Source organism: Cucurbita pepo, chromosome 18, assembly GCF_057944985.1.
Source record: "Cucurbita pepo subsp. pepo isolate OVF chromosome 18, ASM5794498v1, whole genome shotgun sequence".
Classification (NCBI taxonomy): Eukaryota; Viridiplantae; Streptophyta; class Magnoliopsida; order Cucurbitales; family Cucurbitaceae; genus Cucurbita; species Cucurbita pepo.
In genome coordinates, this window is record NC_141815.1 from 10,215,419 (window position 1) to 10,232,698 (window position 17,280).

At 39.0% G+C, this 17,280-nt stretch overlaps 3 protein-coding genes and 1 long non-coding RNA gene across 15 annotated transcripts; 1 reads left to right on the forward strand and 3 right to left on the reverse strand.

The window, feature by feature from the left end:
- The first annotated feature begins 791 nt into the window (after positions 1-791).
- LOC111779980 (uncharacterized) lies at positions 792-7,362 on the forward strand. Of its 9 annotated transcripts, none has more exons than XR_015413747.1 (8): positions 792-1,630; positions 1,726-1,792; positions 2,006-2,071; positions 2,360-3,388; positions 3,572-3,730; positions 4,956-5,198; positions 5,321-5,532; positions 6,445-7,160. It is a non-coding gene; the product is annotated as an uncharacterized LOC111779980 (long non-coding RNA). The 9 variants fall into 9 exon arrangements; XR_015413748.1 differs by lacking the exon at positions 2,006-2,071 and having other exon boundaries at positions 792-1,454; positions 1,523-1,630; XR_015413742.1 differs by lacking the exon at positions 2,006-2,071 and adding an exon at positions 7,204-7,362 and having other exon boundaries at positions 792-1,792; positions 6,445-7,020.
- LOC111779977 (cellulose synthase A catalytic subunit 7 [UDP-forming]) lies at positions 2,134-6,819 on the reverse strand. Its single transcript, XM_023660197.2, has 13 exons — positions 6,679-6,819; positions 6,374-6,569; positions 6,112-6,293; positions 5,913-6,012; positions 5,700-5,817; positions 5,333-5,599; positions 4,873-5,218; positions 4,511-4,774; positions 4,211-4,423; positions 3,914-4,115; positions 3,613-3,809; positions 3,132-3,485; positions 2,134-2,909 (listed from the first exon to the last, which is right to left on the reverse strand). The coding sequence occupies exons 1-13, from the start codon at positions 6,751-6,753 to the stop codon at positions 2,328-2,330; spliced, it is 3,096 nt and encodes a 1,031-aa protein (XP_023515965.1). The 5' UTR covers positions 6,754-6,819; the 3' UTR covers positions 2,134-2,327.
- Positions 7,363-7,685: 323 nt separating the features above from the next.
- LOC111779793 (heat shock 70 kDa protein) lies at positions 7,686-10,186 on the reverse strand. The gene is made up of 2 exons (XM_087119651.1): positions 8,810-10,186; positions 7,686-8,643 (listed from the first exon to the last, which is right to left on the reverse strand). Exons 1-2 carry the CDS (start codon positions 9,953-9,955, stop codon positions 7,837-7,839), a joined length of 1,953 nt encoding a protein of 650 aa, XP_086975777.1. The 5' UTR covers positions 9,956-10,186; the 3' UTR covers positions 7,686-7,836.
- A 1,136-nt stretch (positions 10,187-11,322) lies between these two features.
- Positions 11,323-16,802, reverse strand: LOC111779794 (AUGMIN subunit 8). Of its 4 annotated transcripts, none has more exons than XM_087119652.1 (7): positions 16,524-16,802; positions 13,604-15,014; positions 13,131-13,250; positions 12,441-12,557; positions 12,272-12,361; positions 11,680-11,787; positions 11,323-11,592 (listed from the first exon to the last, which is right to left on the reverse strand). In XM_087119652.1, the coding sequence occupies exons 2-7, from the start codon at positions 14,891-14,893 to the stop codon at positions 11,521-11,523; spliced, it is 1,797 nt and encodes a 598-aa protein (XP_086975778.1). In that variant the 5' UTR covers positions 14,894-15,014; positions 16,524-16,802; the 3' UTR covers positions 11,323-11,520. The 4 variants fall into 4 exon arrangements, with proteins under 4 accessions (XP_086975778.1, XP_023515714.2, XP_023515713.2 ...); XM_023659946.2 differs by having other exon boundaries at positions 13,592-15,014; positions 16,524-16,800; XM_023659945.2 differs by lacking the exon at positions 16,524-16,802 and adding an exon at positions 15,326-15,466 and having other exon boundaries at positions 13,592-15,014.
- Positions 16,803-17,280: the final 478 nt, after the last annotated feature.

Consider the following 17,280-nt stretch of genomic DNA (forward strand, 5'->3'; position numbering starts at 1 on the left):
AAAATTGATAAAAACGTGAGTTTATTTAGTTTTTATTCAAACGAGTCGGCCCAACCAGATAATTTATTTGTATATATATTTCTTTTTATTTATATTAAGTAAGTAATAATTATAATGGTATTTATTGCCCACAGATTAGGTAATTACAGTGGTATTTATGGTTCACAAATTAGGTATTTATTAATTGATTAAAAATTTCCCTTTTTTAGTTGAAGGAAATGATTTCTATTTAATTTGACTTTTAAAATCAAAATTAATATCCTATGATATTTATAACATAATAATAATAATAATATAATTGTGTTAAACATCCATTATGCACTTTCCAATTGCACACGCACATTGCATAAGTGGAATAAAAAAAAAAAAAAAAACAATATAAGTAATAATATTAATAATACTTTTATAATAAGCTAATTATGACACTTTTATTTAATTATAGAAAATATTCATTAATTTTTAAAAGATATTAATACCCAAAAAGCTGTAACCAAATATATTATTATATATAAATTAAAAGAAAGAGTAAATGAAAAAGAAAAATAACCAAATATAGATTAACAATATTATTTAATTTAAAATGTCAAAAAAAAAACGTAATATTTAAAAGTTTAATGATATTTTTGAAAAATACACGATTAAATATATTTTATTTTTTATTTTTTTAATTTATTGGTACTAGTGAAAATTTTTAAGTTAAATAATAATAATTTGAATTTTTAAATTTAATAAAATTTAGAAATATTATTATGTAATTTTTTGGCCTTTAATATAGGAAGGTATTTCCCGCCTCCAAACGAGGAAATCGAAGGGAAGTGGCGAGATTAGAAGCTCCCGGGAGCGCCGTAGACGCATACAGATGATATGCACAAACACGACCACGTCTGGAAATACGATGCCACAAGTTCTTCGACCTTGGGGCCGTTCGCCACGTGCGCCAGCTCTTCGCCGTTGTCTCCAGACCCGATCTATTGTTGTTCGATGTCGTTGTTAGAGGCTAATCTTCGATCTCTCTGTCTATACCCATTTAAGAAATGAAAAGACTAATATTAGGCCAGAGAATTTTACTTGTGCACTCACGATTTCAGCTGCTTCGAGGTTTGAGGATGAGAGGATTGGCGCCTTGTTGCAAGCGCATTCCGTTGTTGGTGGAATTTGACGGGTATGTAATCGTTGATTTGTACATTAAATTTACGCTCGCCGAGTTGGCGCGCAAGGTGTTTGATGTTGTGCTTCAGAGGGATACGGTTCTCTGGAACACAGAGAACCCGATGTCTATTGAAGTCAAGCTGAAGCATAAGTAAGATTGGAGGCAAGCAAGTAGACAAGAGTGTCAAAAATAGGCTTGATAAGAGCCAAATAGGGCCTCGGATGTTAACCTCAAAAGTCGGAATTTCAATCTGAACTTTGGCGTATGATTTTGGACAAATTTGATGTCAAGTCTGAATCGCTAGGTCCGCAGCTTTCAAATCAGTTGTTCATGACCATCATCGATGTTGAATATTAACTTGCTGTGCTGCAGGTACGCAGCTGGTCATGCTTAAAGCATGGCTTTGCAATTCTCTTGCTTCAGAAATTGTGTGAATCCAGTAATAGTTATTTGCAAAGGAGAATTAATGGTCTTGGCTAGGTACCACAGCAGGGTTTCGGAAGTGAATTGTCTACAATGTTTGCATGAAGAATCGTCATTTATTCTCTTCTATATTTATACTTTTGGATACTAAGGGGATCAGTTTGCTGCATCTAAGATAAAAATTTAAAGAATGCGTCTCCAAGAATGTTAATCCTTGAGGTACTATACTATACTATACATGTGCTGTGTGTTATGTATAATTTTTTTTCTTAACCTTTCGTTTTCCTTGTGATCAGTTTTACTGGATCTTTCATATCAGTTTTTTTCTCAGTTTTGATTTCTATACTGTTCAATATTATATTATTCTAGAATCTATAAAGAGTTTAGTTTTCTATCAAAAGAAGATAAACAAAGTTCTAAAATTTCTAATAGGTTGAATCAGGGGAATCTTGCTTTCTATATTGTTTACTTTTCTCAATGGACAAGGTGATGATGAAGGTACAAGTACAATACTGTAATTGTCTAAATGAAACACTCTGTTTTGTGTACACAAACTGAAGTAAACAAACACATCATCTTCATTTGTTCTCAAACTAGACACGTTGTCATACTACACAAAAATTTCAATCTTACTTTTATTAATTCTTGTGCTTCACATATTCTAAGTACAGTGTCCATGCATATGAATCTCCTGGATATGCACATGAATCTTCTGGTGATGCACACACAAATAAGAAGAAAGAGAGGAAGTATTTCAGCAATTTAGTCCACATTGCTTTGTATCAGGTCCCTTTGTTTTCATCACAAACGGATCAATTCGGACCCAAAGCAAGGAGAAGATTGAAGCCAACAGCACAGACCATATGACGACTATAGTCGGTGTGCGGTTTTGTCGGCCCATCAGACCTTTAAGGAATGGGTAGAGATGAACAATCACCCAGAAGGCAAAGAAAAGCTTCCCAAATAGAGGTCCCCATGATTGATAGCCATTGTTTATGGCATCTGAGATGCCTGCAACAACCCCAACAAGGTTGATGATCAAAATAGTTGTGGGAGGGATTAGCAGAGTGGTCCATTTGAAGGCATATAATTCTCCGAAGTCTTCGTCATCTGTTGCCTTGGATGTAACTGTGAAGCTAGTATCAATTCCAGCCAAAACCTTCAATAGACCTTGTACAACAGCAAATAGATGAGCTGAAATACCACCAATGACCCAGAACTGCTCATTTCTCCACCATTCCTCAATGCTAACTCCACTCCATTTAAGTTCAAGAATACCCGTAGCAAAAATGGAAAGAAACAATGCAATGAAGTAGAAACTTGCAAATGTGCTGATCTGTTTGTCCAAAAGCCAAAGAGAAATTCATCAGTGGATGCAAAATACCTTGCCAGAAACAATGGAGAAAGTAAAAGCTTGATTAATTCGTGTGCAGGACCAGGTCTGACGGCCAAGTAAATTTATCAAACAATATAACTAAAGTTTCAAATTTCCACTTCCATAATATTTTCTGCTTAAATCATCTTTTGTAGGCGATAATGTAAATGTTACTATATTTACCGGTGGCATGATAAACTTATCCGTAAGCAGGCAGATTGCAGGGAGGGTACAGTAGGCGAGAAGTGGTATTGAAGTGAAGGGGTAGACAGTGGTGTTGACATATGCAAATCTCTCTAGCCACTTTAGCTTTCCACCCTTATAGCCATACCAAACAGGGCAGTGGTTGCTGAAAAAAATTTCAATGGACCCGAGCGCCCACCGAAGCACCTGATTCAGCCGATCAGACAAATTGATGGGAGCTGTACCCTTAAATGCAGGTCTCTTTGGCATGCAGTATATCGATCTCCAGCCACGACAATGCATCTTGAAACCTGTTAGAATATCTTCTGTGATAGATCCGTAAATCCAGCCCAACTGCATTGACAGACATGACACTAGTTTCAGTTCCAAGTCTATCTATCTCTAGACCATATCTGACAATAACTTTTTGTTTGATTTAGGTGTTCGTATGAAATAAAAGGAGGAGGGCGGTCGACATTACCTCGGTACCCCATTCGGTTTTGTCTTCGTAACCACAACTGATAACATGAATTGCTTCCTTAAGCAGGGCTGCTGGACCGGAGGAGGGTGGAACACCGCCTTCTTCCATCAAAGTTGAGGTAACAAAAATTGATGAGTGTCCAAATTTCTTCTCAAAATTCATTTGCGACATTAGTAGCTCCTTGTCATCTTCCATCACTACGCATATAGCAGCAAGAGAATAAATGAGTAATCACTATCTGATGGCAAAGTATCCACCAAGACACAAGAACCAAAAAGTTGGAAGTTTGAAAAAAACTCACCTGCAGCATCTCCATCTACCCCACTTTTAGAGCTCTTAAGCTTCTTGCGACGTCCAAAGCATGGACAACAATCGCAGCTTACCATTTTTGGGCGCTTGGGACCTTTTGGGGGTTCATAACCATATAAAGCTTGCCTCCTAAAGACGCACCCTGTGCCAACATATACGGGTCCCTGAATTCCATCTAAACCTCGCATGTTAATCTGCATCACAAAGAAAATAGTTCATTTTTAGGGTTCTTAGCTTAGTTTAGTCACCTGAGAAAATATATATAAAATTTCAGAGATGGGGTCTTTACATCAAAGAAGACTGTGTTTCTGTTGGCATAACGATCATGCCTATCTATTCCATCAAATCTTTGTGGAAATTGCACATAACAGACTTTCTTTCCAACTTGAGGGTCCATAAGGAAACACATGGCTTCTCGTGCTGCTTTGCTATTGTTTATGTAGTGATCACAATCCAAGTTCAACATGAATGGAGCATTTGTAAGCACTGCAGAGACACGGATCTACAATTGAACAAAATATTGGGGATTAGATAAGGAAAAGGAACAGACTGGGGTTGGGAAGGAGAGAAACTTGACTGAGCAAGTTACCAAGGAATTCATGGCACCGGCTTTCTTGTGATGCTGGAAACCTGGTCTTTTCTCACGAGATACATAAACTAGGCGGGGGAGTTCATTCCCTTCAGCATCAAGGCCTCCACTGTGACCTAGAAAAACTTGGATCATACCGGGATGATCTTTTGTGTTGTTGCCTGGCCATGGTGTTCCATCTTGCATTATCCATCCCTCTGTGGGAACTTTCATGGCTTTCGCTACTTGAGCATTTATTCTGACCTTGAACTCTTCATATTCTCTCTACATGAATCAAAAAATGTTTCAAGCTTGATATTGAGAACATATTGTAAAACTCCTATATGTACCTCTTTTTCAATGTATTTGTTAAAATTGCATACCTTCATTGCTCGTCGCTCCTTCACAAATGTTGGTTGGACTTTATCCTTGAGATAATCAATCTTCTCACAAAAGTACATTTCAGGTGCTCGTGGTTCTATGGAGAACTTCTTACAAAAAGGGACCCATTTCCTTGCAAATTCTGCAGTTTCAGACATTGCTTCAAAGGTAAGCATGGACGCTCCATCGTCCGAAACATAGCATGAAACCTTATCAACTGGATAGTCCATGGCCAAGATAGATAAGATTGTGTTAGCTGTTACAAGAGGAGGTTCCTTCATCGGATCTACAGTACTGACGAAGATGTCTACTGGAGCAAGCAAATTAGGTTCACCCTCTCGTTCATATCTACATTACAACATCCATATGAGTATCTCCGATGATTATATTCTGAACTTTTATACATATTCAACTAACAAAGTTTTCTTTTTTTCCTTCTTCCTTGTCTAGAATTGATATTACCTTAGAGTTAGACGATCCAAGTAGGTTTCACGATCAATTGGGAACCATTTGGGGAACTGATCGAGGATCCATGAGAATGCAAACCAGATTTCACATATCACAGAAGTTAGCCACAAACCCAATGCATCATGCACTGGATTTAGAATCCGATAACGAAGGAAGAAGGCGAGAATAACGAGCCGTGCCACAATAACCATCCGGTAAGGATTAATTTTGCTAGATGCTATTGGTACCTTCCTTGATAGTGGTTGTCTAGCTGCATCATTCCTGCAACAGTTTACAATTCAATCAATACATAGACTTCCTAGAGTGAAAGTTTAAGACATCCGAATTAGGAAGGCAGGCATTGTCAAAATTTCAAGCATACATAGCCATGTCAGGGTCATTGGCATCATCAGGTTCAGGCCCAAGATTGCCTTGCTGCAATTTCCAATCATCCATTCTATCTTTCCAACCTTCTCTCTTTTCATCCCATCTTGCACTCCCTGATTTTTTGAAAACAAACTTCATGTAGCTTAAAGGAGAGAGATCAAAGTCTTCATCAATTCAATGCAAAAACAATGGTGTTGAGAAAATTTACCTGGTTCAGAAACCGGATATGGATGCACACGTTTGTGCAGCGAAGAAGATAACATCTGCTCTCCATAACCTTGAGAAGATAAAGGAAGCTCACCATTTACCTGCATATGCATTAGATATTAGATGCTTGTTTATAAATCTAATGTTAACTAGGAAAAAAGTTCCACTGAGGCTAGAGAATGAAAGTTTCGCCCACTCACTGGCTGTGTTCTTCCATACTGTGCATTTTCATCATCATCAAGGCCTCTACCATAGCTCATCTTGCCATGAAGCATAGCTTCTGCCAGATGACTGTGGTTGTTCCTTTCATCATCAATGTTGAACTCATGTTCAATGTCATCTATGTCTTCTTCATCGTCATCTCCCTCGACCCTTGGACTCCCTTCACATTACCCAAAAAGAGAGTTTAAGAAAAAAAAAAAGTGAAGATGAAACTAGTTATTGCTTTGTTCTGTGCCTTACCTTTGAGTCTCTTGTATCTAGTTTTACACTGAGGGCAGAGTTGGCTTCCTTCTCTTCGTTCATACTCATAGCAGGGTCTGCAGACTGGAAAACCACATTCATTGCAAGCAACAAACAGATCACCATCCACAGTAAGCCCCACTTCATCACCACAGATCTCACAAACTTGACCGTCCAAGTTCTTCAACGGCTTTGGCTGAAGAAGAAAAAACAGAACAGAACAAAACAAAACAAAAACAACCAGATCAGCCACAAACGCACACACCAAAACTTTCACACACTGACTTTCTGAGTAAGTTAACAACCTCCTCATGGCCATGAATGACAACAAGCTCATTGCGATTGTGAGACCCAGCGACAAGTCCAGCGCTGGCTTCCATGGCTGGCGATCGACAGAGACTAGGTGTTCAGAGAAGGATGAGAGTTTGGAGCAAGGAAGGTGTTTTATGAAGGAGAAAGGTAGAGAAGGAGGAAAAGGGTGGCATGAGATATTGAACTGTCTTCTTCACCTAATGTGTCCATGTAATGGGTGGTGAGTTGGTTGCTGTGTCAAAGTCCCGTCTTGCCTTGAAGTTAAGTTTCCTCCCCTTCACTGTTCAACCGCCAAGGACCTCTCTTCTACTTCCTTTGCCATCCCAACCATCCAGGTATCATTGTTGTTCGTTTGCTCCTTTCATTAGTAAACTTCTTCTTCATTAATTATATGTTATGATCATCCAAAAGCCCCATAATCAGTGAAGATCATATCTGGTTTTAATGAAGTTAAGCCTTTGTTTAATTCAGCAAATCATCCTCGACATTAAGATTCTTACAGTGTAAGTGAATATTAGGGTTAATTTTTGTGATTCCCATAAAGAATGGAAGGTGAAATGAAGACGATGTTTGGCATGAGAAGAGAAGGTGGGAAAAAGCTGAGAGAGTATGCTTAGAATGCAAGCAGCTGATGCTTAAAATGCAAGAACAACCCCAAAACAATTTCAAATCGTTAGGTAAGGAAGTTGTAGTCTCTCCATCCGCTTCTTGACTGATTAACTTCAAAATTCTCCCATCTATTTAAGAACTTTCCTATATATCTATATATCTATCTATATATATTCAGAATAATATAATTAATTCAATTCTTCAAATTCATATTTTTTCAGAATAATATAATTAATTCAATTCTTCAAATTCATATTTTTTTCTTTTTATTCAATTATTTACGTGAGAATACATGTTCAAATTTTCATAGTATGAAAATTTGATTATTCAGGATTTTTATTTTATTTTTAATTTTATTTTTTGCTATTTTGAAGGTAAAAAGTTCATTAAATTCTTAAGAAAAAAGCACTCGTAATTTTTATTACAAACATACATTACAACCTTTCTCTATTTTTCCCAGAAAAAAAGAAAGAAAAAAACAACAAAAGAACATTACACTCCCAACCTCTACTTGAGAACTTCAAAAACTACAGACAGACTCCTCAATCAACCTCCTCAATCTTCGGCCCAGCACCGCCAGACCCGGCGGACCCACCACCAGGCATATCATCGCCCATAGGAGCACCGCCGCCAGCACCGCCCTGGTACATCTTAGCAATGATGGGATTACAGACACCCTCGAGCTCCTTCAGCTTGTCCTCAAGTTCATCAACCTCCGCCAGCTGGTTCCTATCCAACCACTCGATGGTGTCCTCCACGGACTTCTCGATCTTCTGCTTATCATCTGGATTCAATTTCCCTGCAAATTTCTCATCCCTCACCGTATTCCTCATGTTGTAAGCATAATTCTCCAACGCATTCTTGGCCTCCACCTTCTTCTTCACCTCTTCATCCTCTGCTTTGTACTTCTCTGCCTCCTTCACCAGCCTCTCTATCTCGTCTTTGCTCATTCGACCCTTGTCGTTGGTGATTGTGATCTTGTTCTTCACCCCTGCAGTCTTGTCCTCTGCTGATACGTTGAGAATGCCATTCGCATCAATGTCAAAGACGACATTGATTTGGGGGACGCCTCTGGGTGCTGGAGGAATGCCAGTGAGCTCGAACTTCCCCAGCAGATTGTTGTCCTTGGTTCTGGCTCGCTCTCCTTCGTAGACTTGGATCAAAACTCCTGGCTGGTTGTCAGAGTACGTCGAGAAAATTTGTTCCTTCTTTGTTGGGATTGTTGTGTTCCTAGGAATTAGGACTGTCATGACGCCACCGGCCGTCTCTAGACCGAGACTGAGCGGCGTGACATCGAGAAGTAGCAGATCTTGAACTTTCTCGTCTCCTTCTCCACTTAGAATTGCAGCCTGTACACGCCATGGAGATAGGCAATATTAGCTGGTTTGGTAACAAATTCGTACGAACTCATAAACTTCAAACTCAAATTCATAATAAGAACAACTAAGAGCAATTAAGAACAATTTCAGTTAATTTTATTTCAAGGACTAAATTGGGGGGAGAAAGAAAAGTTACCTGAACAGCAGCACCATAAGCAACGGCCTCATCCGGATTGATACTTTTACAGAGCTCCTTTCCATTGAAGTAATCCTGCAGAAGCTGCTGAACTTTGGGAATTCTAGTGGATCCACCGACTAAAACCACCTCATGAACTTGGCTCTTGTCAATTTTAGCATCACGGATACATTTCTCCACAGGCTCCATGCATTTCATGAACATATCCATACACAATTCCTCAAATCTAGCCCTCGTAATTGTCGCGTAGAAGTCAATTCCTTCGTAAAGCGAATCGACTTCAATCGTGGTTTGCGTTGTCGACGAGAGCGCTCTTTTGGCTCGCTCACAGGCCGTCCTCAATCTCCTCAGTGCCCTCGCGTTGCCGCTTATATCTTTCTTGTTCTTGCGCTTGAACTCTGTGACGAAGTGATTTACGAGCCTGTTGTCGAAATCTTCGCCGCCGAGATGAGTATCGCCGGCTGTGGCCTTGACCTCGAAAATTCCCTCTTCTATGGTCAAGAGTGACACGTCGAAAGTTCCACCGCCGAGGTCGAAGATCAGGACGTTCTGTTCGCCTCTACGAGAAGCCTTTTTATCCAGACCATATGCAATCGCAGCCGCCGTTGGTTCATTGATGATACGCAACACGTTGAGTCCTGCAATGGCACCCGCATCTTTCGTCGCTTGTCTCTGTGAATCGTTGAAATAAGCAGGGACTGTAATAACGGCGTTCTTGATAGTTTGGCCTAGAAAAGCTTCGGCGATTTCTCTCATCTTAATCAAAACCATAGAAGAAATCTCCTCCGGAGCGAACTGCTTCTCCTCGCCTTTGTAATTGACGATGATCATCGGCTTTTCGCCGGGTCCAGCGACCACTTTAAATGGCCAGAGCTTCATGTCACTCTGAACAGAGGGATCGGAGAGTCGCCGGCCGATCAAGCGCTTGGCGTCGAAGACAGTGTTCTGAGGGTTCATAGCGACCTGATTCTTGGCCGCATCACCGATCAAACGCTCAGTGTCAGTGAAAGCTACATAAGAGGGGGTGGTTCGGTTACCTTGATCGTTGGGGATAATCTCGACGCGATCGTTAAGCCAAACCCCGACGCAGCTGTAGGTGGTGCCGAGGTCGATGCCTATGGCTTTACCTTCAGTTTTCGCTGCCATAGCCGGAAAGCTTCTTCACTGGTGATCGAATTGCCAAAAGTAGAGCGTTGTGTAAATGAAAGGAACAGAGTTTTAGAGAGCTTTTTCTGGATCGAGTAAGCTTTGAACAGAAATATGAGTTGAAGATCAGTGCAAGAGGGAGAGAAATTTATAGGGTTTGAAGAGAAAGGTCCAGAAATTTAGCTCTGAGGGAGGGAAAAAGGAAGAAGAGAGTACCAGAATCGGATGAGTTGCGGGAGTGTTCCGGAGAATTCCAGTTACGTTCCAGTTGGCGGGTAAGTAAGGATCCTTTGCAAATCAGGGCTCAATTACATGCATTTTACATTTCTGCCCTTAATTATTAATATGGTAATTATAAGTCCTCTTCAATTTTTTATTTTTCATTAAAATGATACTTTTATTGTTTAAAAAGTTTCAAAAAATTTAATCTTTTTAAAATTGTTTTAGAGCAATTTACAGGCGACTTATGTCAAAACTACATAAAACTAAAACTGACTTAATCATGTTATAATAAAAGTTTTAAATTTCAATTAGATTAGATTTTAATAATTCCTTCATCGTTTCAACAAATTAATCGTTTCTAGAAGTTTTCTTTTTTTTTTTTTTTTTTTTTTTTTTTTTTTTTTTTTTGGCCAAATTAGTAGACAACAGGATTGGGTAAAGATGAAAGTAGGGAGGGGAGGTAGGGGTATAATAGGAAATTGAAGTTCAAGGATCAAACGGTGGGCTTGGCGGTTGGGTTCGCGCCAGAAGGAGAATCGGTGACAAATGACAATTATGATGCTTCCCCCATCGCACTTGTCTCAACAGTCAACATATTCTTCCTATCTCCACACAATTCTTGATTCTTCCTTTGCACACTCTCTTACAAAATCCCCTACTCATTTCTCTACTCTGAATCCCCAAGTGACGAGATGAGCCTCATTTCAGTTCAAAGACTTAAATTTAGGGAAGAATTCATTTTGGCTCAAATAAAAGGGACAACTAAGTATTGATCATGGGTTTATAATAAAAGGAAACTCTCTCCATTGGTATGAGACATTTTGAGAAAACCTAAAGTAAAATCATAAGAGCTTATGTTTAAAATGGACAATTTAACCGAGAATCGTGTCCGTCTATCACTAAGAATACTATGTATATGTATTTGGAAACAGAAGCGAACCTGAACTGAAATATGCACAACTTCTCTTTCTTCCATTTGTATTCCTGACATCGGTTCTCTACAATGCACGATGACCCTTCAGCTTCTCTGCCATCTCCATTAGTTTGCTTTTGTATGGTAATTGGTAAGCAGAAATAAAGTTGCAGGCTGAAAGAATAAGCCAGAGAGTTCTTGCAATGGAAGAATTGTGTAAGCTTGAACAAAATTTTCAAATGATAAAATAGATTAAAATTGGAAAAGATTTACAGCTACAAACTCCCGCTGTGAATTTAAAAAATGAATATACATGCGGGGTATAACTCATTTTCAGTGAGATAGGTAACAAATAGAAATATATGGGTTTTGTTGTTAGCTTGCTTAGCCTAGCTGGGCCAGTCAGGTTAGGAAGCTTGCCTTTAACCGCCTAAAACCCGCAGCACTTGTCCAGTCCTTGTTTCATTTGTATGAGATGCGTCCACAAACTCTGTTCCTGGACCTGCTTTCAAATTGGGTACTACTCTTACTTAATTCTATGCTTGCTTGTAAAGTAATAGATTCAAGTGTGCTGAAATATCATCCTCACCTGAAAAGCCGCTGTTGAAGCCAACAATGCTACACATTCATCAAGCATAGCTTTTTCTTGGGATGCGACAATAGTAAGTTCAAAAACCAACGTCTGCATTACCTCCACCTGAAAAACAAATAAGCCAACGATGAATAGCAGAACTAGAACTGCAGACAAAAAAGCATTGAATCTGGCAACCATATAAACAGCTATAGATATCTAAATATTGCCCATCCAAACATCAGCAATAAATTCAATAAATTCGATTTTCAACGACCCAAATTTCTTAAAATACATCACCTGAAGTTTCTAGATAATTAATTCATGACAATCATCAAGCAGATGATAGATATAATGAACTTTTATTAATATCCGCAACATGTAGAGCTCACGGGATAAGATGCTAACTGGTAGAGGGAGAAATCCAAATCAGAGGCTTTGATGGTTTGGCAAAGGTTTAGATACTTGCAGCACTAAGGACATCAATTGCATTATAAGATGACAAGATTGGTCAATGTCCATAATAATTGCAGAGACTCTTGATTTCATGGAAGATGGGATGAAAAAACTACTAAATATTGATGGCATTCAAGAAGTTGTATAAGTATACCCTTGGGAGTAAGGAGCAAATGGAGGATCCCATTGCCTGCATCACCCCAACGGCTGAACAAATTGCACCATTTAAAGAGCAAGCATCTGCCTGAAATTAAAAGATTGTTGTCAGTTACCAATATTCGGCTTCCCATAATTAAAACAAACTACTGGCTAATGTAGCATACTCTTGCTCCTCCAGTTACTGGAACACGAAGAGTTCTCGACTCCAAATCCTCTATGACTCCTGATAAGGATCGATTGTGGCTTCTTTCAAGCACAGCCCATTCATTGAGGTGGCTCATCTGCATAAATCACATGCAACATAAAAATCGTATCAATTTGGTGAAGCATATATGAGAGCAAATGGTTGTTCAAATACAAGTAGGAGGAGAATTATAACTCCAAATTCAAAGAACAAGAAGCGTTCTGGTTGAATAAATTAACCAAAAAAAAAAAAAAACTTTTCTCAAAGAAAACACTTCACCTAAGAGCTAACCCTGTTAAAGCACGTGCTACAGTTAGTTGTGCTTCTACGTTGCTGGAGAAGAAAGCAAGCTCCTTACTCTGCTACTCTACGTTGACATTTTATGCTAAAATTCTATACATGGCTATGAAACATTGAGGTTCAGACCACGTGCCAAAATACCTAGGGTTTTATTCATAGTCCTTAGACCAGGGTTGGCAAGCACAATTCCAGAAACTAAGTCACACCCATCATAAGTATTTTGGCTCAGGTCTGTCTAGGCATAATGTTAACTAATATAATTTGAGCATCACTTGCATAAAAAACTCTGTGCACTGAAAGTGTAAAAGAACCGTGCTATTTAGAGTAAGCTTAAGATATATAATGGCTTTCAAAGAATTAATAGTATTACTTGATCATTCATAATTGAGATCAATTTGAGCTCTAGCTTCAGCTGTTGGAGATCGATCCGTTTTCTGATTACTGAATCCCAAAGATTTAGTGTTGTATTCCATATGCCAAGAAGAGTTCTCTGCACCACAGCACACAAAAGTTGTTAATATTTAACATGTACTCAAGTATTCAAGCAACATGCCCGACATGCAACTTAAGATGCTAATTGGATAAAAGAAACAGAAGATGTCCCTAAAAGTTACTGCCAAGTCAAAATAAAATCTTCCGCTTGTTGGAATGTCAGAAATATAACTCAGTTTCTGAGCACAAGCAAATATGTGACAAGAATAGCAAATGGTTTCAGGCTGTTCACAATCGCAAGTAACAGTAATCAAGTTTCGTGCCAACAGAGCACATGGTCATGTTGTCGTGAATAAAGGGGTTATAATCAAGCAAGATTGACATGCATTAAAACACAACCTCTGCTGTCACCTCCTGATTACGCATGACAGCCTCTGCCCGTGCATTAGCACATCTCCACTGCAAATGTCTATTATATAGAAGCCTTAGCTGATGAGCATCTTCTATGCAGCTGGCTGCCTTCTTGCCCTTCTTAAAGTCTGCTATGAAACTAAGTACAGAAGTGGAAGCATTGGATTGAGTAGAATTTGAAGGTCTTGATCGTGATGAGCTAATTCCTCGAGAAGGTGGAGTTGATGGCCTTAATCGAGATGGACTAACTCCTCTAGCAACAGAGGATAATACTTGTGCCTTCGAAGGTGAAGATGGACGTGGGCCAAGACTTGGCGAATCATATCTGACAACTCGGTTTGTTATTATTTTAGTGCCTGCTAAACTTGAAGAAACGAGCTTGTTAGCTGCAGATTCCTGCATTGAATTGTCATTCGCTGAAGTTGTCTCAAATTCTTCCCTAGTCCTTCCATCAACATAAGATAGCCTCACGTCACCACTGGTCGATTTCTGTAAAGGTTTGTTCATAGTCTTGCCCGTAATTGCCCTTGTAGGAGATAAACCGCTTCCTCTCAGTGGCTTGTTTAAGCTTGGGACCCTTTTATCGGTGAGATCCACGCTGCAACTTAATGAATTGGAGGACGCTTTCGCACCAACTCTACTTCGCCATCTCTGATGATCTACGAATTGAGTCCGTGACCCATCAACTGGCTTGAAATTCTCTGATTGATCATGTCCATTCAAACCTCTTAGAGGACTCTTCTTTCTTTCTGGCGTGGGCTTCCGTGCAACAGTTTGCGTTTCAGCCTGCTTAGATGGGAAATTAGAAGAAGGCCTCAGAGTTCGATCAGAAGGAGAAGATAACACGGGTTTTTCCCTCTTACAAACAGGAGAAATTGTATCAGGTTGGAATGAGGCGCTCAAACTTCTCATCGTAGAGGGCCATAAACTCTCAGCTCGACCGCCAGTCCTTTTTTTCGATAGCAACTCTACATCTGCAGGTGAACTATGAATTGGTGTGGCCGGGCGTGGAGGAGAAGGAGGTGTGGAGGGTCGCTTCCTCTCTGCTGATTGGGCTCTTTTAAGAACCATTTGGGAAGATGTAGAAACCGTCCGCGTGATGCTTGGTGATGGGCAACGCCGAGGACCAAACGACGATGAAGGAGAAGGTGACTTGTTCTTAGAACGCGAGGGAGACCGTGTGATAACTTCATTGTTCTTTTCTGCAGGAACCAATGGTTGTCTTGGCGTCGCTGCTGCTGCTGCTATTGTATGCTTTCTAAATGCCCGCACCGATTCGCATACATCCATCCAAACAATCAAAATTAGACCATAGTGATAGTTTTCTTCACATAACTACACAGTTCTCATTCCCCAAAAACTGAAAAAAACAGTGCTCACACAAAGAAAGATCCTTTTCCCTGCATTGTATCTGTCACCACAAACGCACAGTTAAAAAGAAAGGAATAAACCAACGTTACAGTAAAGAAATAGAAAGCGGAAAACGAATAAACAAACTTGCAAACATACAGTTCTTCAGCAGGAAAAGCTTAATCGAATGGCGAACTTGAAACTCAAACACTAAAACTAATAAACTCGAATTGATTAGTTTCTAATCAAGCAATGCCCTCGACCCAAGTTAGATCAGACCACCGCAAGGAAGACGAGGGGAAGGTAGGGCACACAAAAGGGCCGCTTAAAAAAGGAGAACTGCCATAAATTGCATCAACGTCTAATCCTTACAGCTTTGGATTCGGCCTGCTTCGACACAAATTGCATATACAGAGTAGGGGTCCCCTCAGAAACTCCCGAGCGGGGAGATAGAGAGTGTGGGCTTTTGCAGGTCGCTGCAGGATAGGGGAAGTGGAACTTAACTGGAACTTATTCGGCCATGGATGGTTGGGGCTGACAACATGAAAGATTTCGTACATTCCGACTCCCAATTTGCTTCACTGTCATCTTCTCTCTTCAAAAAGATCTTTCATTAAAAATAATTACGACACTTGTAAAAGTAAAGAAGTCGCATTACCCAAGTTTCGTATCAGAAATAATACTTGTAGTTCTACGGGACCAGATGAAATTGAAAATGTATCATTCACTCCAACTGTCAAATGTTTTTTTCTCTCATTATTTGACCTAAGACGCCATTCAATTGGCTTGTGAGAAATATTTAATTTCCTCCACAGAATGGTGGATGTCCACGTGCAAGGAGAACCTTTGTCCGGTCTGAGAATTTACATGGCCGTAATAAATGGATATTAATACCAATCCGAAGTCAACACGAGGTAGAAACGCATTGAAACAAAATTAAGATTTATGGTTATGTGCAAAGGTTGGATAAGAACACGGTTTCCATTTGGACAATCCTGATTACTATTCTCCTCTTTATAACATTCATAACTCAGCTGCGGCTGTGAAGAAATGCAGTTATACACAGATGAAATCTGTAAGGATTTTGAGGAGGAAACCTTATCAATGCCTGATTTTCGACAGATTCCTGCACCTAATACTGGAGACCGGCCTGAGCCTCTACTGCTCATCGACAGAAGTTTCAGAGATGTTGCATAGAGAGGAATATAAATGAACACGAGACATACTCGAATTTCAGAATATACAAACACGACAAAGAAAATTCTGTAATTATAATTTAAAATAAATAAAAAAGATCTAACGCCTTTTACGGATGATCCACGAGAAAGGAAATAGTGAAGTACTTCAAACTTATTATAGAAAACAAAAACAGTATCTCCCAACTCTCAAGCTACTCAAGAAAAGAAGGAAAAAAAAAAAAAAAAAAAAAACTGGTTGAAAGGTTCGAATCGAACAATTATCAAACCAACGAACTCAATAGCAAAGACATAATAAAAAAAACCAGTCGCAAATTCAAACATCGAAGATATCAACAAAGGAAAATCAAAGTGTTCAAGAACAGAGTTCTCACCGATACGGCCTGAACAATCACGCGTTGAATCGGAAAAAGCTCCTCGAGGATTCAATTTCGAACTGAAAATCAGAGCAAATTAGGCGAAATTTGATCGGTGAGTTCCGTAGGGCTCGTAGGGCTCGATTTCTTCAATAAAAGAACAAACGAAGGCGACATGGTTTCAGGAACTGAAAAAGAGACTTAGCCGTACAAGGCCTTCCAGCGGGCAGAGTTGACGCAGTTCAGATTTTCGAAGAACTTCGAAGAGAGGAAGAAGAGAAGAAAAAGCGCTTGGTTTTTAAATAGAGAAAATTAAAATTAAATTAAAAATAAAAAAACAAACTTAATGGAAAAAGAAAGAAAGAAAAAAAAAACGGTTATATTTAGGACTTTTGAGAAGGTAGGGACCACGGAAGACAGTTGGTTTCGCGCCACCTAATTTTATTAATCCTTGAGTTATAAAATAATTTAATTTTTAAAAATATAATTTAATTATAAAACTCTTAAAAAAAATAGGTAAAATAAAGCATAAAAGGAATCTAATTACTCTTTTATACCAGAGGTAATTGACTTTCTTTTTTCAAGAAAATTACACCAACCCTTATTAAATCCTTCCATAAAATAAAACTACTTTTAATAAATAATATTTATGTAATTAACATGGAAAAAAATGGTATTCATTTTTATTTTTATTTTTATTTTTATTTTTATTTTTATTTATTTTGGTGGAAGGGGGACCTTACTCCTAGGGCATGGGCAATAATTAATTCAAACC